We start from the raw sequence: 27,989 nt of genomic DNA, 5'->3' as shown, positions 1-27,989 counted from the left end.
CATGACAAGTATGTAGCAGTTGCTGAGCCCCCCACCAGCCTGGGCGGCTTGTATCTTGGACTTCTGACACTAATGGGTGGGGTGGGGGCGGGAGGCATAGGTGAGGTTGGACAGACACCTACCTGACTTTGCATTTGGCAGGACAAAGCAGAAGAGGCCCACTTCGGGGTCCAATGCTTTCAGCAAGCAGAACATTTTCCCTTGTAAATGTGGCCCCAGATGACCGCCCTGTCCATCTCCCGCGTTAAGCAGCAGCAAACCAGCCAAGTTTTAATCATTTAATTAACACCTTTGAATGAAACACAGCTTTTACATGTCTCACTCAGGCTTTTCAGGGCAGAGGGAATGGGTAGTTTGTACAGACATATCAAAGACTCAAAAATTTAGATATATATATATATCTATATATATATCTAACATTTTTATGGAAATTAAAAATCAAAGGCTTTTGGTCTCTCCATTTGCACTAAATCAAGCTCATTTACCCCAGAGGACAAGGGTCCCTCTTGTAGATCCTCCATTCTCCTTCGTACTATCCCACCAAGTGGGGAAACAAGCTCGGAAGATTCTGAGGGAAAGGAGCTTGAATAATATTAAGAGGGGAGGGAGGGTAAGAGACACAATTTGGGTTCCCTCCCACCTCCAGCAACTCCAAGGCTGCTGCCAGGACCTGGTTTCACGGAGGCTTTAGCCCCGGGGGTTTGGACCAGGAACTCTTGAGCAGAGCAGTGCTTACTGACCATCTCCTTTCCCCAACTCACTGGGCAGGTGCAACATGTACCCAGCAGCAGCTCTCCATTACCCAAGGGGCAAGAGAACGCTGCTTTACAACTTCAGGGAGAAGACAGTAGTGAGACAGGACGAGAGGAGCGTGGACTTCTCGTACCACATCCCATGTTTGGGAGGGGGTCAATCTCCTTGGTGGAAGGAAAACAGCTGAAAGCAAGGTTCCTTGCCAGATGTGAGCCTGAGTCACTGAAGCCACAGGCCAGTCGGGAAGGGAAGCCAGCTTACCTAGATAGGTGGCACAGGTTGAAGACAGAAAGGTTGTTAAAAGTCCTGGAGAGAGATCAGTAGCACAGGCTGTTTCCGGGGCAACCACCCAGCCTGCTCCCCAGGAGCACTGAGTGACCCCTCCTCATTGACTAGGGAAGAGTTTGGAATAGAATGAACCTTTGGCTTCCACATCCTTGTCACTCAGCATCAGCTCCCCCCAGTGGAACCACCTGTGCTGAAGGGTAGCTGCAGAAAGGACATGCACGGAGACGAGGAAAGAGAAAGGTCAGAGAATGGAATCTGTAGGGCCGGATTTGGGCCCACTGCCCAAGTAAGCTCTCCCCCTGCCAGACCCTCACCTCCATACACCTCCTGCTCAGCTGAAGGACACAGCGTTGCCACAGCCCGTGCTGCCTCTGAAGCGCTATGCCTGCCCACCCCACGCTGACCAGGTAAGCTGCTTGGCATTGCCAAGTGCCTGCCACCCAGAGATGACTTCCTATATTGTTCTGCTTTTTGAGGACAAAGCCTGTGACCTCCCCTCTGGTTCTTTCTCCCTCCACCCACTTGGGCCCTGGCAGTCTCCTACTTCTCCCCTACATGGAGCACCTGTCAGAACTGGAAGGCAGGAGGGTGGTTGGTGGTTAAGTTGAGGTACAAGAAGGTTAACCCCTACTGCACCTTTTGTGCTTTGGAATTCCACAGCCTCACTCCTGCCTCCAGCCTGGAGAAGCCTATGGGAATACAATGACTTGCACACTTCCAAGAACTAAGAGCAGATTGGATGTGAGGGCAGGGATGGTCCCAGCTATGGGCTGGCTACTGGGGATTGATGCTGCTGCCATGTAAACAGGCCCCTGGAATGTGGCTTCATGGGCCCCGGAGGATGGACATGCAGCCCCTTTTTAAAAGTGCTTTGATTCTGGACTATAGTATTTACATGATTTAGACATGAAGAAAAGGAAACAAATTCAAGTGAGGTGTTCTGCTCCTAACTCTGGCCTCAGGGCCAGCAGGGGACGCAACCACCCACTCCCACCAGCTACCTCGTAAGGCCAAGACTGAACTGGCAGCCGCCAGAGGTGACTCTACTGGGGAAAAGGCATGAGCTGGATGACATGGAGGACAGGGTCAACACCAGGCTTGCATAAATATCGAAGGCTGTGGAGGTTAAGGCTGCAGGCATCCTCTCTATTAAGTGTCTGCCGTATCCTCTCATCCTTGGAGCTGCTCAGGTCCCTGAGATTGTATTCCTGGGATGGGTCAGCAGTGCCAGTGAGGTGCCCGGTGGTCAGACCAGCTCTTTCTGTGGGTCTGTAGGGAAAAAGCACACTCAGAAAGGATTGGTCCTGAGCCCAAAGAACAGCCTCACCTCACCCCAATTTACTGACCATGTCAGCAACACTCCACATTTATCTGACACTATAATGTAGGCATCATTGCCCCACACTTGACGGGAGCTTGAGGCTAGGACGGGTAGATAGAATGGCAACGTTGGAATTCGATTGGAATTCCAAATGCAACGCCCCGTATCACGCTCCTTCACTGTAGTTCAAGGGTGCAAGTTCACCCTACCCAGGTAGCCTGAGGCCAGGCTTAAAGATCTGAGAGCAAATCCTTAATGGTGAGACTCAGATACCTATTACATCACCAGCAATGGGACCCTCACCCCACCACTGCCCACTGTACCTGAGCCAGGTAGACCGAGCCTCTGCTCCTCTGGGCCCTCGAGCTGCATGACACTTCCATTCTCCGCTGGCTCCCCCTTAGTCCTGTCCTCTGCATGAGGGAGCCCATTGGTGGGAGGAGCAGTAAGGGGCTCAGCCCGAGGAAAGCTGGGGGAGGTGGGGGAGGGGACTCCCACAGAGGGCTTGCGGGCCACAGGTGGGGGAGCCTTAGGTGGCTTCTTTGGGGCCTGGGATGGCCGCTGCTCTGAGATGCTCCGAAGTTCAGCCACCAGATTTCGCTGGAGGTCAGCCTGGTTCTCAGGGGACACGGGCCGCTCCAGCTGCAGCTTCTTAGTGCCCTTGGAGAAGATGAAGCTGGCCGTCGAGGCAGGGGACTGGGGAGACCGTGGCTCTGCCTCAGGTGGCCCATTGGGCTGGGCACCCACAGCGCCCTTGCTGGCAGCCAGACTGGAGGCTTTGAGTCGGACAGCAGCATGGAGACCAGCGGAAGGGGCAGAGGCTGGGCTGGCCCGCCCTGACAGGGCTCTTCGTAGTGGCTTCTGTGGGGCCGATGGCCCCGATGCTGGGGTTGGAGCCACTGTAGGAGTACCCACAGAGCGCAGCCGAACCATCTGCAGGAGTGAGGGTGTAACCAGGGGTACACTGGCATCCTCCCTGGGAACCCCATTACCCTTGCTGCAGCCCACTGGTTCCTTCCGAGGGAGCTTGGACAGAAGGCCTGTGACAGAACCAGAAGGTAGGGCTGGCGGAGTTGGAGGGTCTGTGGTACCATGGAGCTGACTCTGGGAAGAGACAATAGCTGAGGAGGACGAAGCAGCCAGGGAGCTAACAGGGGCCGGGAGGTCTGAAGGGCCTCCAGACTCAGGGCCAGCCAGAGAGAAAAAGGCTTCCTCTGGTGGGGGAAAGTCAGCCATGGACAGGTCTTGCTCCTCAGGTGCAGGAGGTGGGGGTGGGGGCCAGCTTGGATCTTGGGGGGTCTCCTCAGCAGTCTCTGGGGTAGATGTGGCCTCTTCAACCACCTCTGGCTTCTTAGTGGGTGGTGGGGGGGGATGATAAGATGGGGGTGGGGATGGTGGGGGTGACTGGTCTTTGGAGGCAATGGGAGACTCCTGTGGTGGGGTCAGGTATGTCTGGGGGGTTGGAGGGGGCTCAGGATTGGCATCAGTGGTAGAGACGGACGCAGGGACCAGAGCAGGGGTAGCCAGAGCAGGGGCAGCTTGCTTAGGACTCTTGGGCTTGGAGGGAGGTGGGGAGAAGGGGGCAAGCACCTTGGGGTGAGGAGGTATGACAAACCTGTCACTCAGGGTAGTTGACATCTGTGAACCACAACGGTCTGAGGGGGCTGGGTCAGAGGAGGAGGAGGAACACAGAGATGTGAGGGAGGAGGAGACAGAGGCCCCAGGAGACCGGAGGGAAGTGACCCGCTCTGGTTTAGGGGGTTGGACCTTGCCTGGGGAAGCAGAGGCCCCTGCTAGACCCTTGGGAGGGAGGGTAGGGGTACCACTTTGGCTCGAATATCCACTGGAGGGTGAAAGAGTCCGTTCTGGGGAGCGTGGGGGGCGCCGGGAGCCCCCTGGAGACAAGCCAGGCACCCAGCTGCCTGCTGAGTTGGATGGACAGGGTGCTGCCCCTGACCCTTCTGACCCACCAGTGGTGGGTGGCCGAGGCAGCTGTGGCTGCTGCTTCCGCTCCGGCTTGGGAGGCAAGCCCAAGGGCCCATCAGGGGCTGCTGAGCCCCGCTGACGGAGTGAGTAGGTCCGGCGGGGCGGCGGTGGGGGCCGCTTTAGCTTGCGTAGGGACACACTCCGGCTGGACGACTGCCCACTGCTCCGAATACTGACCGTGTCCGAGGCCTCAGCAGTGCTGCCTCCACTAGGAGAGCCCCTCCCGCTGCCCCCCTGGGGAGCGGGTGCCACACTATTGCTAGCCACAGAGCCCTCTGGCTGGCCCTCAGAGCCACCCTTAGAGGAGAGGGTGGAGCCATCAGACACGATGGTCTCAGAGGATTGAGAGTGGCTCCAGGTGTCACTGGAAGAGGAAGGGTGGCGGCTGCGGGGCTGTGGGCTGGAGGCCGAGGAGAAGCGGCCCAGAGAACGGACAGAGGCCGGGCTGGCCGAGAGCAGGCTGCAGCGGCTCAGTGTGCGTAGACTACAGCGGCCCAGGGCCACCACGTCCACGGTAGGTGGCAGCACAGCATGTGGAATCAGTTTCGACAAGTAGGTGGCCTGGGGCGAGATGGACATGGCTGGGCTCAGGGGCTCTGGAGGCCCTGCCCCTCCTGTCAGTCCGGGCACTGCTAGGGACATGGGCCGGGTCATTACTGGGGGCTGGGCCCCTGTGGACCGGCCAATGAGGGTGTCATCCCGGTAGATGCGGTTGATGTGGCGCTGCAGCATGGCTTCTGCCTTGGTCCCAGCCTCTGCCTCTGCCTCCAGTGCCTGCAGAGACACTCGGACCCCTGCTCCTGAGGCCAAGGCTGCGGGGCGGCCATCCACTGTGGGGATTCGCACAGCATCCCGTGGACCAGGAGGCCGAGGAGTACGGGGTGCCTCCCGCTCATCCCGCAGGCCTGGAGTGGACAGCGAGGATGCGGGAGTCAGCAGAGGGGTCAACCAGACCTCCCCACCCACCACCGCTGACCCCCCTAACCCAGGGCTCACCAAGTTCCTTCTGTACATGCTGAGGCAGTCCCAGCACTGTGCTGCGCCGTTCCCGCCGACGCCGCCCTGACTTTCCGGACGATTTGGGAAATGAGTCATGAGGTCGGAAGGTGGAACCTGGGGGCCGGTCCAGGGGAGAGAAACAATTAGAGCAGGTCTCAGGACATCCTGCAGAGCAGTGCTTTTGCAGAATATTAGTAAGAGCTCTGCGAAAACAGATTTCCATAGTCAAGCAGGCAGGGGCAAAGATAGGTTAAACCAAGCTAGACATTTCTTTTCTGTAAGACTTCTGGAAGGCTTTAGTAGGTCAATAATGATAATTGCCATTTAGTGACCATTTATTATATGTTAGTATGCTAAACACTTGGCATTCATTCCAATAAAGTACGTACTCGTCTTCATTTTTATAGAACATCAAACAGAAGCTCAGAGAGGTTAAGAGTTGGGCCAAGGTCATGCAGCTGGTAAGGAGCAATGCCAGGCTCAAACCCATGGTTCTCGACTTTTAACTGTACTGCTTTGCAGTTAATGTGCATCGTGACTCTCCAAGAGGACAAAGGGTACTGTGTTTCCTGAATTCACTGATTCACAGAGCCTTGAGAAATACTCGATTAGGAGGAAAGGGGGAAGCTGCAGGTGCTGGGACCCAGAGGGTGCCCCCCACCCCTCTCCCCTGTCCACGAATTCTGGCTGGTGAGCAGACACCTTTGCGTTGGATCATCTCCGAGCGGATAGAGAGAGCATCCTCTGCCGTGGAGCTCTCAGCCGTGTAGGATGTGGTCTGGCTGCAGAAGGAGATGCTATCTTCATCCGGCCCCGTCCGGGAGGACTGTTGGGGGAAGGAGGAGATCAGGCCCTGCCCACAGAGGCGGGACCACCTCCGAGCCTGGGTGGGGCTTATCATTGCCTCTTCAGGACTCCTTCTCGGAATTTCCTACTCAGATTGCCCTCAGCATCACTTAGCACTGAGCAGACAGCAGCTGAACCAGCCCTTAAGGGTCCTCTAGTCCAGCCCTTGACGATACAGGAAGTAAACTAAGATCCAGAAGGGTGCAGAGACATACCTGCCGGAGGTCAAGTAGGGAGAGAATAGAGTCAGGCTGAGCTGGGGGCAGGGCTCACCTGGAGGCTCTGGGTGTCTCCATGGTCCCAGCCACCCTTGTTCAGTTTCTGTTTTTCTGGAAGATACCAGAAAGGTGTGTTGGGCCAGGCCTCTCCCCTTGGGAGCTAAGAGTAGCACTAGAGGGGAGAGGAAGGTTACCTTGGTGCTGTAGGGAACGGAGCCCCTCCTGGGCCTGCGTGTGCAGCTCTTCCAGGTGAGGCGGTCGCCCACTGGGGAAGAAGACATTGTCCTGGTGCCCATCCGCTACAGACCCTGGTCCCTGGCCAGAACCAACACTGAGACGTTTGTCACTCTCAGCCTTGGCAGAGCCTAGTGGGATGGAAGAGGAAGAGGAATGAAGCCTGAAGGCATCTGAGCCCTGAAGATGCACAGTCAGTCCCCAGACCACACAGCCCCTGCACATACATGCAATGCCCACTTCCACCAATCTGTTCACACAACCCATAGTTCTGGTGTATACACTCAATACACACAGAGCCCCATAGACATACACAAATTATACCCAAGCATACATAGATCTGAGTTTCCACACCACACGAAGGGTCCCATACAGGGCACGACACCCAGGGCACACAGACCCACCATATATGCACGCAACACCCACAGGCGTGAGTCTACATACACACCCACAGACTTCAGTATGTATACAAAGCACACACGTATAAACACGTGTGTGCACCCACACTGCACACAAGGGCCCCCACAGAACACACCCAGCCCTCAAGTATACACACAATACCCACAGTCCCCATTCTGTACATATACAAATAGTACCTAAACTGTGTATCCATACATCATTCAGGCCCCATGCAAGACCCCAGTATACATACGGCCCATAGCAAATACATTTCTCTCCAGACCGACCCCGAGCTCCACTTTACAGGAAGAAAAAACCCACCCTTTTCATACACATCTTGGCCCAGATCCAGGCAGAAAAGACCATGGGACACTAGGAAGGGGTGGGGGCTAGCAGGGGTCATAACCAGATTCCCAGGAAGTCCTGGTGGAGAGGGACAAGCCTTGGATATGGCCTCTTGGGTCCCCTACTCACCCATGAGGCTGCCCCTTAGGGGAAGACAGGGGAGGGGAAAAGAGGGCCCTGGGCCTCTCCACCCCCAAACAAGGAAGCTCCAGCTTCTCTTGGGGTAACAGCCCCAGGTATCCCCTGCTCCTCCGCCCGCCCCCACCCCCAACAGAGGAGCCAGAGATCCATTACAAAGGATCCTGTTACAGGCCCCGCCCATGGGGAAGTTGGTTATCTAATCCTGGGAATGGGGGGCTGTGTCAGCACTTTGCAGCCCCAGCCCCCCTTTAAATGGAACCCACAACACAAGCAAAAGCGCTGTGAGGGTCATGTGACCTTGAGGGCACCTTGTAGAGAAGCAGAACAAAACAAGCCCTTTAAAGGGCCACACCTGAGAATTAGGGTCTTTAGTTCAGATACCTGCCCTTTCCTCCTTCCTCAGCCCATTCAACAGCCAGCTCTGGCCCAAGGAATCGCAGGAATCCCATAAGGTCAGAGCTAGGAGGTCTCTCAGTGATCTTCTCACCTAATATTCTCACTCTAAATCTGACTTTATAAATCAAAAAATGGTTCAGAGAAAAAAGATCTTGCCTAAGGTCACCCAGCAAATGAGAGTCAGACTAAACTCCAGGACTATATTCCAGGTTTCCACAGGGGATTTCTGGATCACAATCCCTCTGGCCACCCCCAAAAGTCCAATAAACTCTGGCCCCCTCTTGGCCCAGGCCTGAAAACCCAATCAGTTCCTAGGAGAAGGAAGTCGGTATAGGCCTCTCCTTCCAAAACTTCTCCATCCCCAGGCCTCTAAACAGGATTTCGCTGATCATGCTCCCCAACTTCCAGTGGCACTACTTTCCCCCCCTTTCCACTCCCCACATCCCTTCTACACACAGAACTGGGAGGGGATGCCCTGCCTCTCGGAACTGAGATATTGGGGTGTACCCAGTAAAGTGTGGGTACCCCTGGAGGGAGGCAGTCTCGCCCTATGGCTGCAGTCTTCAAGGTCAGAGACACCTCCCAAACACAACCAGGGCCCAGACAAAGGCAGCTGCAAAGCGGCTGGACAAAGGCACGGGAGCAGACAGGGGAGTCTAGCCTCATTATTGACCTCACCCGCCACCTATTACCCTTCCACGGTTTTAATTCCCCCATTGTACATAAGGGTCTAGCAAATGGAAGTGTCGGGGATCCCTCCTCTCCACCACCCCCCAGCCACACCCACTCACCCTGCTTCTTAAAGAGCCCGAGGAGCGCCGGGAGGTGGCGGCCTAGGAACACCACCATGAGTGCGGGCTCCACTCGGACCGTCCCTATGCCGACCTCTCCAAAACACCAGGCTAGACGCCTTCACCACAACCCAGCACTAAGGGTTGCAGTCCGCCCGCCCAGCAGCAGAGCGCCGGCTCCAGGCAGAGGAGGGGAGGGACTGTTCTCCAAGTCCTCCTCCCACCTTCTCCACTGGTCCCGCCCCTCTACCGACCCCGCCCCTCAAACGGAGTGCAGGGGCAGGAACACTCCCTGACTGACAGGGAAACTGAGGCCTGGAGTCTGCGGGTGCCGGGCTTTAGCGGGCAGTATGACTAGGAGGACTGAAGATACTCAATTTCAAGGGCAGACCACTAACCCTGTCCCCAAGTCCCTTTCTGAATAGTCAGGAGCCAGAGCTAAGGCAGGGCTCCCAGCAGCCAGATGGTAGGTAGAAGAGCCACTAGACAAGACTTGGCATGGTGCCCACCCCAGGCCCTCCCGGCTGGTGAGGGTAATTCCCTGGGGAAGAAGCTCAGCGCATGGAGCAGCCAGGCAGAAGGCCAAGATTGCCTGTGGGGATGGCAAGGCCATTGGCGGAGGCCCTTGGCGGGGTGGGGGCCAACTCAGGGCACAGTACTGGGAAGCCAGGGAGATGCCCAGAGTGGAATCATAGTGGCTGGTGGTAACAACCCCTCGTGTGTATGTTCAGCCCCACACTTTCCAAAGGACTTTCCTCCCACTTTCATAATGTCACATCAGTGGCCCAGAGAAGCGCTGTGAACTCTCCAAGGTCACACTGCAGAGGCAGGCCTTCAACGCGTATCTCCGGCTCCTCCAGCCCAAGATTCTTCCCATTGGCTTCATTCTGTGACTCTGTGACTGCGTGGATCACCAGGCAGGGAGAGCAGAATTAGCCAAGGAACTGCTCATAGGTGAAGGCAGCAAGGGCAGCAGTACTTAGAGGAAAGTCAGGTCCAGGTTCAAATCCACCTCCATCACACACAAGCCATGGCTCGTAAAGAAACAAGGCCAATAACTCCTCTTTATAAGATTATCCTGTCGATTCATTCGATCAGCAAATATTAAGCTAGTACTAGGGGCTACAGTTAATGGAAGAGAACTTTATCTTGTTCATCTGTATGTATATCCCTAGAGCCTAAATCAGTGCCTGGTACGTACTGTGAGTTCAACAGGTATTTGATAAATACACAAATGTGGTAAACTAACAATATCATTTTAGACAGTGAAGACTGAGGAGCTGTGACAGGAAGGGGGTATTTTTAGGGGGCAGCAAGGAAAGCCTCTCCAAGGAAAGGCCACTGGAAGTGAGACCTGAAGAATGAAAAGGAGCCAGCCAGAGAAAGTGCTGGGCTCAGGGCCTTCTACACAAGGGTATCAGCGAGTTAAAGACCTGAGGCAGGAGTGGGGGGTTTCCCAGAACAGAGGCCAATGTGGCTGGATATGGTGAGCAAGGGAGAGAGTGGCAGGAAATGAGAGGAGAGCAGGAGCCAGGTCAGGTAGGACCCCATAGGCCTTGACAGAGCCTGGATTTTATTCAGAGCCCCAGGAGGTTGGTCAGTAATACCGAAGGTTAAGCTGGGTAGCAACAGTGTTAAAAGAGATCCCCCAGCAACTCCAAAAAGTGTAGCTGAGAGAAAGTCTGTGACCTATAAAGTGCTGTCCCCCAAACTTGCCTGAGGACATCCCTCTCTCATAGCACCTTTCTCTCTGAGTCCCTGGGGATCTAAGAATTCAGTGTCCCCCACGCTGCAAGCCCTCTGCGGCCCCTTCTCCATGTGCTGCCCCACCTCTCAGAGACCACTAAAGCAGACGGCTGAGCCCTCACTCTCTGGAAAACAAACTTCCGTGGAGCTGAAGGTATATATCCACAAATCATTGAAATCTAAATAATCCTAAGAAGTGTAGGCACTTTAATTCCCATGTTATAGATGAGGAAACGGAGGCCAGAGAGGGTAGCTTTTGCACTCAGGACAACTTGAATCCTAAAGCCATGCTCTGTCCGCTGTGTCAGCTACAAACCTGATCTTCCCTCTGCAGGAGAGACCCTATTATCCCAACAAATGTGAAGTTTCTTGACCACATCATCCCCTCTTCCCTCTCTCTTAGGCCAGACCCATCCATCCCTTATTAGTCCCACTCAAACAGAAAAGAGTAGACGAGAGCGGCCGGTTGGCTCAGCTGGTTAGAGCGCAGTGCTCGTAACACCAACGTTGCCGCTTCGATTCCCCCACGAGCCAGTGAGCTGTGCCCTCCACAACTAGAATGAAAACAACGACTTGACTGGGAGTTGATGGGTCCTGGAAAAACAAACTGTTCCCCGATATTCCCCAATTAAAAAAGCAAAAACAAAAGAGTAGACCAACACCTGCAGGGAGATTAATTCATGCCAGGTGCCATGCCTGGTGCTGGTGGAAGGCAAACAGTCTGCCCTCATGGATCGATCTTACGACAGCCCTTCTGGCTGCTCCAAAACTGGAGCCTTTAACTAGGCAGGCCGCAGTCATCCTCAGCTTTCCCCAAACCAGGAAAACAAGGGCTAAGCTCCTACTACGTCAGGGACAGGGGCACATCAGCTCCTCAAGGTCCCAGGCCCACAACTGAGTCAGGGTCATAGCTGCAAATTCCGCCTGATCCAAGGCTCTCACTCTTGATAATGCCTGGTTGCCCCAGCAACATCCCTCCCTCCACCCACTCACAGCTTGGCCAGAGCCTGAGGCCTCTCTGAGCCACTCCAGACACACGTCTACACACCTGCGGGAGGGGCTCAGCAACCCGAGTCTCAGGTGGAGGGCAGGAACTCACAAAGAAACAGAGGCCCAGAGAGTGAAGGATCTTTCCCAAGGGCACACTTAAGAGTCTGTGTTCAGGACCTTGTGCTCTAGCACAGCCCAGAGGCCCAGCCTGAGCCTCCCCTGCTCTTCCATCTGCCTGAGGGAGGAGGCTTCCAGGATCTGAGAAGACACCTTGTTCCCAGCCACGCCCCACAGCACGCAGGGTACACCAGGAAGCACACATGTAAGTTCTGTGAGCTCAGATCCAGTCTACTAGTGGAGACAAAGGGCGGGGGGTGGGGGGCACACAGCTCCAAAGTGTCCCACTGGGGCCGCCCCACAGGTGGGCACGCTCAGGACCACACCCACAAAGCATACTCAGGCCACCCTAGTCTGTGTCCTCCTCATGTACGAGCTGGACTGCAGAGACTCGTGCAGGGCCCGGCCAGGTGGCTGTGCGTACATGAAAGTAGGTACATGAACCCACCACTCTGGGGCTTTCCTGAGCCTGGGGACAGGGAAGAATGGGGGAGGGAGTCCCCGCTTCCAAGGCCATTTACACATTTGTGCGCATGCGTATGCACTGTCTTGGCAACATCCTCCATGGGGTGAGGCCTCAACCTGCCCCATTCCAGAACAAGGGGCGGGGGCGGGGGCGCGCCCACAGCCAGGCAGGCCTGACTCAGGGGAGAGGAATGAGGGGGGAGGGCAGAGCTGCCCAGGTGGCCTCGCTCAGGAACTGGAACCCTCCAAGCCTGACCTTGTCCCCCCTCTGCAACTGCCCCGTCTGTAACTGCCGCTGGCCAGACCAGGAGCCGGGATTCAGGGTGTTCAGAGGCCCTAAGTCTCAACCCCTCCCTGTACCGGTGGACGAACCAAGGCCAAGTGGGCCAGGGCAACAGAACCTAGAGTGTATGCAGATTTTATTCTCATAGAGGCAAGACAAAGGGAAATGAACATAAAAACTTTCAGGTGGAAGCGCTTTATCCTGGCTGCAATATCGTTCTTCTCATGCCACCAGAGGCCTCTCCCACCAACTTCCAGAGCTCTCTTCAAATCTCAAAACACTTTCTCTTCTATAATCTCGTACAACACTTAACAAGAAACCTGAATGATGCATGACTTCCCTTTTTATAAGAGCATTAGGCAGCAGGGAAAGTGACTTGCTCAAGGTCACCCAACCAGGAAGTGGCTGAGTCCACATTTGAACCTGGGTCTCATTACAAATGCCTTAGCAGTACTAAATCTGAGGAAGTTAAGGGGTAGGGGGCTGCAGCCTTGGTCCCTGTCCAAAGAGGAGGAGCTCTGCACCCTACCTCTCTCTGCAGAAGGGGAATCTCCCTCCTTCCTTCCCTCAGTGGGAAGCCCCACCCTCGCAGGGGCAGAGCTGACAGGTTGGTTCTAAGGTAAATATTGAAGGGCAGGGAGTGCCCTGGAGAAGGAGGAGAGGATCCCACCCCCAGGCGCCTATGGGAACAGGCAGCAGCGCAGGGAGGAATTAGCTACAATAATATTAATAAATGTCATAATGAGTTTCCGGGTCAGTATCTGCTCCCAACAATGATATAATAATCTCTTTTGGCCAGGGTGCAATTGTGACTTTCCAAAGCCTTTTCCTTTGTTCCTTCAAGACATGATTATCCTCATATTATAGATGCTGCAGAGGCCTATATTCAGCCACCATGAAGCCAGGAGAGGAAAAAGCAGTCTCTTTGGCCCTTCGTCTCCTCATCTGTAAAGCGAGACTAATAATCACTGCACAGAGTGCCTGGGAAAGTTAAAGCCACATAACCAAGTGTAAACACAAAGTGTCATCAGAGCCTCTGCCGCTCCGAGTGTGGGGGTATGTAAAGGGCCCTCTCAGGCCCCTTCTGCCACTCTCCTTATAACACAAAGATAATAAACTAGCATTTATAAAGTGCCAATTGATTGAGACACACGTGGTCTCACTAAATCCCCCCTCATCATACACAGGCACTCCCCAAGGGTCAGTGACTTGCCCAAGGTCACACAGCCAGTAATAGCAGAGTCTGGATGTGAGCCTTCTGGCTGCAGTATCTTGTTCTTCTCATGCCACCAGAGGAGGCCTCTTCTCCCACCCACTTCCAGAGCTCTCTTCAAATCTCAAGTGGAGTTAAGGACCATTATTAAGATAAGGTCTGATAAGGGACACAACATAAGCTCCCTATCAGGTCCTCAGTGACTGAGCCCTATCTGGCAGCCCTGACACCCATTTGGGAGGGAAGGAAATTCCCAGCCCAGACATCCGGATGCCCTCAGAGTCAGGAGTCCTAGGTTTGACAGCACTGCCCCTCAATTGCAGCATGAGCCCGAGGCAGGCATTACCCTTTTCTGGGCTTCAGTTTCTTCACTGGTGAGGTGAGAGGATTGGAGAAATGATCTCTCAAGAGCCCAGGGCATGTAGGACTCTGCCCCTTGAGGAGGGCAGTGGTCCTTCACTGGGTCAGGGCCTGGGGCAACAATGGGGTACAGCTTGTCTCAGATCCTCAAACCAGACAGGGAAGCCCAGGGCTCCTACATGCAAGTCAAGACATACAGTTGGTCACAAGTCTTCCCCCACCCCAGGAAAGGGGGAGGAGACATAGGGAGACGCTGAGGGGAGAGGGGTAAGAGGAGCAGGCCTTCTCCCAGCTGTGGGACCTACCAAAGACCCTTGGTGCTTCTGGTCCAGAGGCAGGGGCAGGGATGAAAAGAATTCCAGGTGGTCTGACTCTACCAAAGACTTGGTTGTTCCCTCAAGCTCTTCATCTGCAAGATGGGAACAACAAACCCTACCTAGAGGAGGGCCACGTGTAAACCTGACATGACAATGTATGGGAACAGGACGACAGCAGTGGTGGGGAGGGGTGATCTCTGGGCTCCCAATTCACATCCTGTACCACTTCCCCAAACTGCCCAGGACCAAGTGCCCAGCGGCCTGGGGAGGGGAGGGTTGGGTCAGATTCCTGAGAACCATGGCCAAACAATCCCCGCAGATTACAATGTGTTTCCAGCGGTGGGGGGGCCTGGCCTGTCCACCTTCACTCTCACTCTCGTGCTTCACCACGGCCCAAGGGCATTTGACCCATGGGACCAACCCTTCCTGGAATCCAGGATTCCCCTCCCACTTCCCACCTGCTCCCTTTCTGAGCCTTTAGGGCTTCCATACTTAGTCCTCAATCCCTCCTCCTCACAGTGTTTCCTCCACTTGTGCTCCCCACAGTCCAAATCCTGCAGGGCCTGAGGCTTTCTTTGACCAGAAGGCCTGCAGGCCCCTCAATCATAAGAGGAAACCCATCTATCCCTAAGATTAAGGGAAGGCACAGGCTTTGGAATCTGACAGGCTTGGGTGTGAATACTGGTTCAGCCATCTCCTTGCTGAATGGCCTTGGGCAAGTGACTTCACATCTGGGCTCCAGCTTCCTCATCTGTAAAATGGGGAGAATAATAGCTTCTAGCTTATAAGACTGTTGGAGGACAAATGAATTAATAAAGGGTTTAGCACCGGCCTCATTTTTATCTCTGCATTATCTCTGGTACAGTCCCCCAGCCAAGCAGCCTCAAGCACAGAGCCTTCATAGCCCTCTCTGGCCCCCACTCCCAACAACTGATTAATCTCAGATCCTATCACTCTGTCACCTCCTCCACAGCGTCTCTGCAGTTGCCACTCCTCTCCTCTCTCACAGCCCCCACCCTGTCCCCAACCCTCACCTCATCACCTCTCCCCTGGATTACTGCAACAGCCTCCTGATTGCTCTCAGCTTCCATTCTCACCACTCCACCAGCCAACCAGTCCTGCCTTCATCTGACCCCACCCCAGGGCCATCTTCCTAACATACCACTTTCATTGGCTCCTCCCCTGCTGAAACACCTTCACTAGCTCCCTACTGCCTATAAACTCCAGCTCTTTGCTTGTATTGCCTTCTTTCCCTCATCCTCTCATACACTAATCAAATGGCTAAGACCTTAAACCCCAGCCCCATACCTGGGCCTGTGACAGCAGAGGCTGAGGCCAGGGAGGCCTCAAAATCCTCAGCACAGGGCTTGAAGTTTGCATTCTCAATGAACCTTCTTCTCCCAGGCACCAGGAAGGAGCCTCAACTACTTTTCTCTCCAACCTCCATGCTCAGTCTCAACTCCATGCCTTTGCTAACAACCATACCTGAGATGAAATGCATCCCATGTTCTCTCTAATCAACAATTCAGGACTCATTCAACCCTGCAGTTACTTCAAAGACCAAATTAAGACAATCTCCCCCGTTTTCTAAAAATGACCCCAACCCAAAAGCCTTTTGTTACATGGCCTAGAATATTCCCCAGCCCCACACTTACTTCTGTGTTGCCTTGACATTGCATTGGTTTTGTAGGAACACCTTAAAGTCTGGTTGACCCCTGAGTTACAGCAGGAACTGGAAGAGCACAAGGGCTGCTAGAAGCCCCAGTGTTTTCCTTCAGGGCCAGAGGGCAGGAGACTGTAAACACAGCCCTCTTAATCTCTCTCTCTCCCCACCGCAAATGGTCACAAGTCTGGACCCACAGTTGGTTCTCAGGAAACCATCAGATTAGAGTGGCCACAGGAAGGCAGATGAAGAGCCCTAGTCCCAGCCCCACCCCTCAGTGCAGATCCCAAGAGAAGAGACAGGTGGGCAGAGCCTGGATTTCAGGATTGCTGAGACAGGGAGTCTACTGGAAAGTCCTGGAGTCAGTCTCTCATCAACCCACCTGAGGAATCCCCAGAACTTAATTAACCCTTTTCCTATTGTTATTTTGATTACCATGATTTGTCTTCAAACCACTGCAGGCAAACGACCTTGGACAAGCCCACCTTCTCTATACCTCAGTCTCTTTAGCCACAAAATGGCTAGCCAGAGTAAGGGTCCCCATAATTTCAGACAGCCCCCTAACTGTAGGAGCCAGGGAGGTTCAGGCAAATGAAAGCAATCTGCTCAAGGTCACCAGAGCCCATTCCAGAGCCACACTGAGAACCCAGACCCCCAATTCCCAGCCCAGGCTCTTTCTATGGCCCCCTGCGTGGAGGGATGAGATCATCAGGCTCAGTTCAGAACCTCTAGGAATGTGGGCCATCCTGGGAAGACCTAGGTGGATTCTCCCACCACAGCAGGGCCCCCACCACCACCCTCTCCAGGATTCTCTCACTCCCAAACACAAGCAGATAACTGCCCCTGTTAGAGACCCCTTATCTTCCTGGGAGAGTGGGGGATGGATCCACCGCCCCGCCCCTACCCCATCTCGGATTCAAGTGAGGGAACTAAACACCCTAGAGAGCCCCTCCTCCAGCACCCCTTGGGACTCAGGGATACCCTGAACTGCCGCACCCGCTGGGGGAAACCAGGAATCCCGTCTCCCAGCCCTGGGATGGGAAGCCTTCCCCATTCTTCCCTCCTCCCCCCAACCACCACCACTTGGAGGCTGGAATGTGACCCGCGGAGGGATCCCGCAGCACGCCGGGAAAGGCTGTGTTCCAGCTGGGTGGCTGCACAGAAAGGGGGGAGATGCGGCAGCGACCACGGGGACCGCGGTAGGGGGAAGGGGAACAGAAAGGCAGCGCCGATGAGGGTGGGGGTGGAGAGGGAGCCCAGAAAACCAGTCCGACTCTCTGATCGTGCCAGATGGAGGTGGCCCTGAGCTTCCAGCCCCTGGTTTCCGGCTTCTCCCCTTCACCTTTGTCTCCCCTCCCTCCTGCAAACTTTCCGCCTGTTGGGGGCTAAAGCCTGGGAAACGTGTGTGTGTGTGTGTGTGTGTGTGTGTGTGTGTGTAAGTGCCTTAGGGTCTGTCTCTGAGCCTGTGTAAGTCTGTTTGGTTGTGCAGTTTTGAACTCGTGTACATCTGTGTGCTTAACACGTTGGGAAACTCTATCTACATGACTGTGTGTATGACTGTGTGTTCGAATCTGAGTGTGTGGTGTAGTTCGTATACATATGAACTACATGGCTATGTAAACCATACACATATGTATATGTATACCTGTGTCTCAGGATCTCTACATCCTACAGTGATGGTGTGGGTGTGAGTGTGTATGTGATTTTGTGTCTGCATATCCGTACATCTGAGTGGGTGTCGTGTGTATGTGTAAATTGTGAACATGTACATGTGCCTCCCGTGGGCATTCGTGTATACGTGTGTCTCTGTGTGCACGTGAGGAGTAGGGTCTGTGCGGGGGGATTCCCGGCCCCCCATACTCACACCCGCCAAGCCCCGGGAGGGGGCAGCAGCGGTGGCGGCGGCTGCGACAGGGAGACCCTCCTCCCCGCCTGCCCCGCCCCCACCCCGGCCCCTACCTGCCGGCCGCTTCGCCGACCGCCCGAACCGCCAGAAGCTGCGGGCCCGGGGACCGCTGGGGGCCTTCCTCTTGTGGTGTGAGTTGCCCATGGTGGGCGCGGGAGCCGGCGCGGGAACCCAAGCGAAGCCCAACGAGCCCCGCCGCCGGGCCCGCAGCCCTGGGAGGCAAGCAGAGAGACGCGCGGGCGGCCACCGCAGACGCCCCCAGCCCCAGCTCGGCCACACCCCCGGGCTCTGCAGCCAATGGCGAGAGCAGGGGCGGGGCAGGCGGAGGGGCGGGGGCTGGCGCGCGTCCCGTAGGCTCCGCCCCCCCAGGACCTGGGAGACCAGCTGAGCCGCCCCGCCCAGAGCGCTCTGGAAATGGCAAGGCCTGTCCAGGTGGGGAAGGCGGGTAGCTTGCTGTCTCAGCCCAGGGGCCACCTATCTGAAGACTGCAGTGGGACCGAGATAACTAGGAACCAGGCTCCAGACAGGCGGGGTCCGAAGCCCTGCTGCTGCTAGGGGCTCACCAACACTACCCTGTGAGTGTCACGTGTCTGTGTATCTCCTGTCTCTCTGCCTGTGTACAAATGTATCGATCTGACTGTATTTCTGTAGTAATAGTGTTCAAAATAAGAATAGCACCCTTTTACATAGTATGTATTGTGTGTCAGGCACTGTGATAACCGCTTTCATGCATTACTTCATTTCATCCACAAAACAATTATGTAATGTAGGTACTTTTATCCCCATTTTACAGATGGAAAAATTGAGATTCCACGAAGTCATCTGGCTAGCCCAAAGTCAAACAGCATTAAGCTACAGAGCTAGAACTGAGACCCAGACTGACTCCAATGCCCACTGCTCCATTCTACCACCACTCCAATTTATCTATGCCCCTGCATGACCTTGAAGGAGGGCATGTAATTGGGCATTTGTAACTGTGTGTTTGAACGCACCTGTGTAGTTGTGTACCTGTGTATATATCCGTGACCCTGAACGAACTCATTCCTCTCTGTAATCACCTGTGTGTGACTGCGTGCCTATATCCATATCATTGAGTCTGTTTTCAAATGGCTGGATGTGTGTTTTTGTGTATCTGCCTATGTAATTGTAACTGTCTCTCTCAAGGTGGCTGAATATCACTGGTTTTATGTATTTGAGTAGGTATCAGTCTTCCTGTGTGCATGTAAGTGTAAATATGTTTATCTAAAAATTGTGTAATTGTATGTGCTTTTCTGTATAGGCATGGTTGTGCAATTATGTTTATTGAGTGTATACTCATATCTACATTTGTGTGTGTATAAGTTTAAGTAATGGAGAGCATAGTAGGTAGACATATGAGTATGTGAAACCATTCATGGCTGTGCGCATCTGTGGAGCCCCTCATGCATCTCCCCTTATACAAGTCTTTGTTTTTCAAAACCCAAGCCAACCAAGCTTCACCTCTTCCGAAAGCTTTCCAGGTTGCCAGGCTGCCCCCACCTCTGTGCCCTCACAAGCACCTTTGTGCCCAGGGACCTTACCAGAGCCCCACAGCCTAGCAATGACTCTCCTTTACCATCACTCTACCCTGTCTCTCCAAGCAGGGGCAGCATGGTGTAGCAGAAAGAGCGCTGGGTTGGGAGTCCAGAGCCCTCAGTTCTAATCCCCATATGGTTCATGCTTTCTGCCACCTGGGCAAGCCCCTCCACTACACCACGCTGCCTCTTATGCCCAGGGACTCCAGAACACCGTTCCTTCCCTGCAAAATGGGAGAGTCAAAGCTGACCCACCCTACTTCCCTGAGGCCCATCTCTTACTAAGAGTCTGAGGTTAACAACAGTATAGGCTCTGAGGGGCTATATTTTATTTATCCATCCAGAAAATACTCATTGAGCATACACCATATACCAAGCTGTGTGCACGAGGCTCCCTGCTTTGCACAGAGAAGAGGGTCCTAGTGTCAAAGAGGAAAGAAACCTCAGAGATCTGCCAGCCCAATTTCCTTAACTTACAGATGGGGAAACTGAGGCCCATGTGGGGAAAGGTGGTATGGGGGAACAGAGAGAACACTCAAGGGTAAAGTCCAAATCTCTCAGCATGAATTGAGTGAGGACAGGTACGGAAGGAACCTGGAAAGATGTCTGTGTAGCAGGTGCCTTGGCCTTCACAGGAGGCTGTGCAAGAGCTGCCCCACCCACTAGTTCAATCTCATCTCCAACCACACCCCTCTCATTGTCAGAGCTTCAGCTACACAAAACTGTTTGCCACACCCCAGTGCACACCTCCAGACTTTCACACATGCTCCTTCCTCTTCCACCTTTGCCTGGAAGATTCCTTGTTATCCTCAAGACCCTGCTCCAGTCTACTCCTCCGTGAAGTTTTCCTCGCACCCCGCTTCCTCCCCCAGCTCAGTTCTCCATGCTCCCACAGGCATCAGTGCCGCCTGCTGATACAGACCTAATCTGGAGCTCAGGGCTCCCAGCACTTGTCTCAAGACAACAGTTTATTTTGGTATCTCCGTTTCCAACCAGAAAACAAGTTCCTCAAAGGCGGTGATGGTCTCATGCCTCCCTCAGCCTCGATTCTGGCACACAGTAGGTGTGCCATACATGTTGAACGGAGGCTGGTGGAAGTGGAGATGATGGCACTTAAGTACCGGTGGAGGAGAAGAGGCACTGGCAGGAGAGTCCAGGATACTTTCCCAGTCTTACATTCTTTCACTACAAAGGCTGTGCTTGCTCCAGGATACTGGAGGAAAAGAACTGCCCACAGCCAAGAGCATGGGCGAGCCTAGGGTAGGACTGGTGGGAAGAAGTAGGTGGTCTGGAAGGTGCATGCACCAGAACTCTTAGAACCACAAAACTGGGCTTGAGTGCCTCGTGACCCTCTTGGAGAATGGTGGTGAAGACCTCGCCTGGCTAAAAGCTTGCAGGAGAGGGTGTCCCAAGCAGACAGAAGGCCCTACTTGGAGCAGACCCCACCAGCAGCCTCCTGGGAATCATGCACTTTGCCAGCAGATTTGGGGTTTAAACCTTTTACAAGCTGAGCTGTCTGTCTCCCCTCCATGCCAAGCACAGAGCCAGGCACCCTCTGAGTGGAGCTGATAGCCTTTGGTGAACCGGCCCTCGAGGACAGTGGACCCGAGAGTGTAGGGTACAGTGAGTGTAATAACTGGGGAGGTGGACAGAGATTTCTCCCTCCCAGCCAAGGAAGCTGCTTCCACCTACTTCCAAGTCAGCCAAGGGGCTAGCGGTGGCCCGGGGTCTGTAGATGGAAGGTGGAGGTGTGGATACCTGTTCTCCCCACCCCACCACGTTCACTGTGACCCACATAATAGACAATGCCTCTTCTCATTAGTTTTCGGCAGCATGTGACAGACCAGGAGCAGCTGAGACAGCTTTCAGGGTTTGGGGAAAGGGGGATTTCCAAGGAGCAGGTGGGTGTGGGGACGCTCTCCCTCAGCCCTCCACTAACAACAGAGTGTAGATTTTTCTGGCCCTAGGATTTAGCCACCCCAGTTTAGCAAACCTTGCTGGCGCCCTGTTTCGGGGGCAGGAGAGGGAGAGAATAGTAGGAGGAAGGCCCTCCCAGCTTGAGGGGATTTCCAGGAGAATGCTGGGATGTGTGCCATTGGTGCAGATTCAGGGCCTCGAGGAAGGAGAGGGAGAAGCAGCTGGAACAGGCCCTGGAAGGTGTCGGAGGTAAGGGAGGGGATGTGGAGGCAAGTGCTCTTGGCCTCAGCTTCCTGCTCATCTCATCCCACCCCTGCTAGAGGCACCTCTCTGGGAGGAGATTTTTCCATTTGAAGTCTGAACAAAGGAGTAGGGAAGCTGAGGTCAGCCTGGCAGGTGTGGGCTCCTGTTCTGCTTCTAATGCTGGCTGGCTGTATGACCTCAAGCAAGTCACTTCCTCCTCTGGGCCTCAGCTGCCCATCTGCATGGGCTATGAGGGCTCCCTGTGACAGCTCAGGCCATCAGCTCTGAGCGTCTAGGATCCCAAGATGCCCATGCACTGGGGGCACCCACCTCTCACCCAAAGCCATTTAGTGCCTAGCCTTGTGCTTGGCAGGGCAGAGGGGAAAAGAAGTTCAACCCAGTTCTTGCCCTCAGCACAGTGAGGTGTGGCGATTCCTATGCCCCACGGGGCCCAGACAGCCAGCTGGTCCAGCCCCCAGCAGGTGCCTTGCCTGATTCTAGCTCAACCCCAACTTCTCATCCCTCCATTTTAGTTCACGTCACCTCCTCAGGGAAGCCATCCCTGATCTCCCCCGGGGATCACTGGGCTCTCTCCCTTGTCACACTTCTGACCCTTCATTGCCTCCTTGACTCTGGTTCCTGCCCCCCTCAAATTGCGAGGTTCATGAGGACTGGAACCTTGTCTCTCATTCATCCCCAGGACCATGTCTTGCACATTTTAGGAACTTATACCTAATATTAAATACTTAGTAAGTATTTGTGAAATATACTAGTGAGGCCCCCCTCTCCCATCTGGACCCAAGGCAGACAGTGCCCATCCCTTCATAGGGGCCTGGCGGAGGCAGACCCAGACTCCTCTATGGAAGTCACTCCCCCATTGGATGACACACAGGCCCCTTCCTAGGCAGGGAGAGGTAGCACTACTACACTGTACTTTCCCTATCCACCTTCGGATGATATCCAGGCCACTCGGTGCCAATGTCTTATCCATGAGCAAAGGTAGGTTCACCTTTCCTGAACATAGCTCCCACCCCCATTCCCCCAACCCCTACCAGCTTGCTCCTTCAGCCCGTTCTCAAACCCACAGAATTCTAGAATTAGAAAGGATCTCAGAGGCCATAATACCCTATCTTTGTCAAGACAGGGCATGTCTGGCCCAGAGAGGGGCAGTACTTGGCCCAGGTGATAGAGCAGAGCAAAACTCAACATCCGGAGTCTCTCCACAACCCCACGCCAAGGGCAGTTCTCCCTGGGTGAGTGGCCAGAGTTCACAGGTTTAAATTTGCTGGGCCTGTCCGGGTGGCCCCTGAATTCTCACTATCAGTATAGGAGCCATTGGCACAGCCACCCCACCCACCCACCCCAGCCACTTCCCATACCCCAAGAGAAGTCTTCCGGAGGGCTACAAACTCCTTTCTCCAAAGCTGGTCCTATTTAATATTCTACAGTGGTTACTCCTCTCCAGAGTCAGAAACACATCCAACCTTTTATTGTTTTGTTAGGAGAGTGTGGCATCTGGTGGTAGACTAAATGCTTCTGTCATGGCCATGCTGTGAACCTCACTTCCATGCAGGTAGGGACCTTGTCTGTCTTGGCCCAGGTATTCACATTACCCTGAACAGCACCTGACACTATATAGTAATAAAGAATGTCTTTTTCAAATGAATGAAGCTGAGTGACCTTGATCAACTTACTTTCCCTCCCTGGGCCTATTTCCTCACCTATAAATGGTAGTAACTGCCCACCTTCCAGGTGTTGTGAGGACAGGGGAAACATTCATGAAAATACCTCGCCATGAAAATGGTCTGGCACATAGCAGCCTTCACGTTACTTCTTCAAATCAGCCAGCACCCTGCCTTCCTTCCACACCCTGTTCACCTCCTCTACAAAACCTCCCCTGATGACTGGGCTCCAGTCCTGGCATCTGGCCCAGAAACATTTCCTCCCCACACTTGTCTAGAGTCCAGCTGATATTTCTGGAAAATATAGATTCCTGTTTGTTTACTTTTCCTTATGCCTGCATCCTCCTGTTGGACAAAGGTTAAGACTCCCCCTTCTGTGGATCCCCCCTCAATAATCATCATCACCAAAGGTATCTGAGGTATAACCGAGGGAGTTGTTTTCCAAACATGGGTCAGGGTGAACGTAGCTATTGCCCAAGTCCTCAGCATCACAACTGCAGAAACCTCTACTGTCTGGACCATGCTCCACAAAGCACTTGCATGTCTATTATCGAATTTGATCCTTGAAACACCGCTGTAAAGCCAGGATTTATTATCCCTATTTTACAGATAAGGAAATTGAGACTTGGAGGGGTTAATAACCTGCCAGCGTCTTGTGGCCCAAGAGGGACAAACCAGGGCAGCAGAGTTGTTCCATCAGCCCCAGAGTCCATTCTTTCCAGTCTGGGTCCTTAGAACACAGGTGATTAAATGTATAAACACAGTAATAGCAATCCCTTGCATTTCTATGGTGACTTCACTTTCATATAATTTTCACATCCTCCCTTGTGAGAATCTTGGAGAGACAGAAAGGTCACAGACCCATCAAGGCAATGTCCAGCCAGAGGATCACTCCCGTGAGAAGGTCCCCTCTCTTTCCTGAGACAGTAATGGAATCAGTGAGGCCACAGGGAAATTGCTTGCCCAATGTCATGGCTTGCTAGCAGCTGAGACAGGATTTGAACACTTATTTGCTTGACTCTGAACCTCTTCCCACTCTATCAAGTTCCCTCACTTCTCTCTGGACCTTTTCCCATCTGTAGAATGGGTTGGATGAGCTCTTTAAGCCTTAACCACTGGTCTATGTCCTTGAGAGAGTCATAACAACTGTACCAGTTTGGGAGGCAGATGATTTGCGTTCAAATCCCATTTGGGGCAAATTAATCACTCACTGTCCCCGAGCCTCCATTTTTTCATCTGCAAATGGGCTCAAATGAGATAATGGATACAGAGCTCCTGGCACATTCAGAACAATCAATAAATGTCAGATTTCTTCTCTTTTCCTTCTAAGTCTATGCAGGGCAGTGACAGGAGCAGGGGGTCCTGGCAAACAGGTGTTCAAAATTCTGTTCCAAACTCAGCTTTCCCATCTTATAGTAGGGGACTCAGATTGGAGGAGCCATGACTTACGTCTCTGGGTCTTTGGTTCAGAGATTGGGATGGGGGAGATAAAGGCCCAGCAAAGGCCCTTGACGTCCCAGGAACTTTCTGTGTATCCCTCCTCCCCATCTTCCCAAATCTTCATTTGAACATTTTCCCCAGAAAGAGTTAAGCCCTCTTTGGGCATCCCCTTCCTGACCAGCGGTGCCAGTGGAGATTAGAGAGATCAGATTTATTCCTCTTGATAAACAGAAAAGAAGTAGAGCCAGGCAGGTGACAAAGAAACAATTGGAATAATAGGAGGTTGGAGCAAAAGGGAGCAGGACTTCCTCCAGGCGTACCTAGGGCCACCCCTAGACCTGTGGAAACAACAGCCAGGGGCAAGGAAGGTGTTTCCTGCGTAGGCTCAAATCAGTGCAACCTGCTGCCCAGAAAAGCCCAGTGCTACCTGATACCAAAACACAAGGCAGGGGGAGGCCTGACCCAATGACCTCTAACCCAGGCTGTTGGAGCAGGGACCTACAGGTCAGCTTTTCCAACCTCTGCCTCTAGACTGGTCTCCCAGGAGAAAAGGGTCCACTGTTCTGGGGTATACCACTGCCTCCTATCTCCAATCTTGACAGTATGACCACAATCCCTCTTATGGCAACTCTGACCCAGGCTCTCTTGAGTGAGATAGGGACGACTTTACACTGAATCCCAGTGAGGCAGTTCTGGGTCAGACCCCAGGTCCTGTGGGACTGCAGAGCCTTTGGAAACACCCCTCACCCGAACTCTCCCTCAGGGCCTAGCCCAGCCATCCCAGCCCCAGCACCCTGACTTCTATTTGTGATTTTGCTACAGGGGAGCAGGGCCCTCATCCAAAAGGAAGATCAGGCCGGATGCAATCACACAGGCTTTTCACCCTCTTCCTGATACCTAAAGTGTTCCTTCAATTCTCCGCCAGAGGAGGTGGTTAAAGGACACTGGGAGGGTAAACTCTGGCAGAATGGGATGGGCCGCACACACTGCCATTTCCTCACCTCCAGCTGGGCAGCAGAAACAGTAAAGGTAGACTTCGGAGCATGGCAAGCCCCAAGGGAACTCCACCCTCTTGCAGAAACTCATGCCCTCCCCCCTCAAACAGGAGACAGAAACAGAGGGGGAAATGAAAGAACCAAGCAAGTGGCCAAAAGAAAAGTGACCCCAGTATGTATGGGCCAAGTCAGCCTCACCTCAGGCTGCCCGTCCATCAGGCCAAAGAAAGCCCAGAGGTAGGGAATTAGCTGTTGTATTTTAAATACCCAGCCCATGTACAGCCTCTCCGTTAACTTGGGCCTCAGTTTCCCCCATCTGTAAGCACTGGCATGCTTCTAACAGGACTGGGGGATGGAGTGAAGGGGAGGAGCAGTTGGTTCACCTCCGTGAGCTCACCGCCCCAGAAGGTGGATGTTTGCGGTTTGGCCCAGGTGAGTGGTGAGGGGGGCCAGGTGGGAAAAGCTAACACTGTTAAGAACCTAAAGCATGCTATGCTTCATGCTGGGTCCCTTGTGGGACTGCAAACCCGGAGTCACCTAGCCTACTGGAACACCTTTTTGAGTGCAGTTGACCTTCTAAACCCAGAGGGACCCCCACCAGAGACGCAAGGCCACTTGCCTCTCCCTTTGGTCCCAGGCCAGAATCAATCTCTGACCCCCTGACTCAGCAGAGGACAAAACCTGGGTGAGCCTGGGGGATGGGAGATTGCCTCACCGTCCCAAGAGCCAGACTGCCAGTACTTCCTGCATAAGCCAGGGGATCCCCGCCCGAGCCGGGGGTCTCCTCCCCTAAAGCGGGTCAGGGATGAGTCTAGGAAATGCTGGGGGGCGGCGCAGACTGGGGTAGCTCGGGCTGAGCCCTGGGTTCTTCGCTGCCCCAGCACTAGCGCCTAGGGGGACTCACCCCCCCTCCAACAGCCGCGGACCCCCAGCGGAGCCACCCTGGCCGCACCCTGGCGCCGCCCAGCGCGGAGCCCAGGTGCCGGGCGCCTTACCTCGGCCTTTGCTCTTGGTTTTCCTGGCCTTGTCATCCGCCTTCTTGGCCCGGGGGGCGGCCGATTCGGCGCCTTCCGCCCCCGCTGCCTTCTTCTTGCGCCGCTTGCCCCGCAGCCAGTTGAAAGCGCGACGGAGGCCGGACGCGCCGGAGCGGGACTTCTTCCTGCGCGGGGGGCCACCGGGGCCCCCCGGCTCGTCCGCCGCAGGTGCGGCGGGGGGCTCGCGGGCCGCCATGGCGCGGCGGGCGGACCTGGCGGCGGTGTCAGGCCCCTTGCTACGGGGCGCCCATGCGCTGAGCGGGCGGGCGGACGCCGCGGGAGACGCGGCCGGAGAAAAGTTTGGGCGGCGGAGGCCGAACGAGAGAGCGAGGAGCGGGCGGGCGGCGGGAGGGGCCGGCCGGCGGCGGGCGGGGCGCGGGGGCCGCCCGGAGGGAAGGAGCCCGAGGAGGGAGCGGCCGCGGGGCGGGAGCGGCGATGCCTGCTGCCCCTCCCCGCCACCCCGGGGCCCGCCGCCACGGCCTGGGCGCTTCGGGGCTGGGGGAGGGCGAGGTCCGGTGCCGAGAGACCCCAGAGCCCCCCGTTGTGGCTTGGACTGCCCGGGACCGAGAGGGCGGGGTCGCGAGGCGGGTCCGAGGGGGGCGGTACTGAGGTTCTGTCCCGGCGGGGCCACTAAATGGTGTTCGGTTCGCTAGAGGGAGGCACTGGCAGTGGTTGGAGGAGGAGGGCGCTCAGGGAAGGAGAAGAGAAATGCTAGGGCAGGACCATAAGAGAGCTTGGTATCCTGAGTTTGGTCTGAGAAGAGATGGAGGATTCTGGAATTCTTTACCTGGAATAAGGGATTCTGAGAATTCTTTCCAGGACCCGGGAGTACTGGAGGTTTTGCTCTAATGACAGACTTTAGCCACGCCTAAGACCTGTGAGGGACAGTGGGCTTTCCTCTCCCATCTGGCGATTGGGAAGTCGCCCCTTCTTCGCTGCTTTGCCCTCCCTCACCACACCTTCCCCCAGCTTCCAACAATCCTAAGTGTGGACCTGGGACCCAGGCCTCCTGGGTTCCCGTTTCACCTTTTGGTGACTAGGATGAGGAGAGCCCTGCCTCAGTTTATCCTTGAGCTAGGCTGTGAGGCCCCAAGGCACCCTGCCTGGGTCTAGATATCCCAGAGATGATCAACACTGATCAGGGCTGAACTGGGGCTTGCTCAACTCCTGGCTCATACGGTGCTTTGCCATCCTCTGTAGATGAGAAGTGCCTGGGGAAGCTGGTAGAGAAGAAAGCCTTCAGGAGTCGTGAAAACGCTGTGCTCGTTTCCTCCAGGCCTCTTGCTCTTTATTATAGCTGGCCAAGCACTTTTATATCATCTGATCCCATAACAAGCGAGGAAGGGAA

The 27,989-nt window shown here is 54.6% G+C and overlaps 1 protein-coding gene across 4 annotated transcripts; it reads right to left on the bottom strand.

The window, feature by feature from the left end:
- Positions 1-264: 264 nt before the first annotated feature.
- On the bottom strand, positions 265-27,226 carry NHSL3 (NHS like 3). 4 transcript variants are annotated; one of them, XM_088790929.1, is made up of 7 exons: positions 26,603-27,226; positions 6,606-6,776; positions 6,467-6,522; positions 6,050-6,173; positions 5,345-5,461; positions 2,686-5,253; positions 265-2,310 (listed from the first exon to the last, which is right to left on the bottom strand). In XM_088790929.1, exons 1-7 carry the CDS (start codon positions 26,835-26,837, stop codon positions 2,288-2,290), a joined length of 3,294 nt encoding a protein of 1,097 aa, XP_088647055.1. In that variant the 5' UTR covers positions 26,838-27,226; the 3' UTR covers positions 265-2,287. The 4 variants fall into 4 exon arrangements, with proteins under 4 accessions (XP_088647055.1, XP_088647057.1, XP_088647058.1 ...); XM_088790931.1 differs by lacking the exon at positions 26,603-27,226 and adding an exon at positions 17,831-18,075; XM_088790932.1 differs by lacking the exon at positions 26,603-27,226 and adding an exon at positions 8,718-8,916.
- Positions 27,227-27,989: the final 763 nt, after the last annotated feature.

This window comes from Rhinolophus sinicus, chromosome 14 (assembly GCF_057876585.1).
Source record: "Rhinolophus sinicus isolate RSI-liver-muscle chromosome 14, RSI-T2T, whole genome shotgun sequence".
NCBI lineage: Eukaryota > Metazoa > Chordata > Mammalia > Chiroptera > Rhinolophidae > Rhinolophus > Rhinolophus sinicus.
Note: the sequence above shows the minus strand (reverse complement) of the source record. Positions and strands in the feature narration are given on the sequence as shown.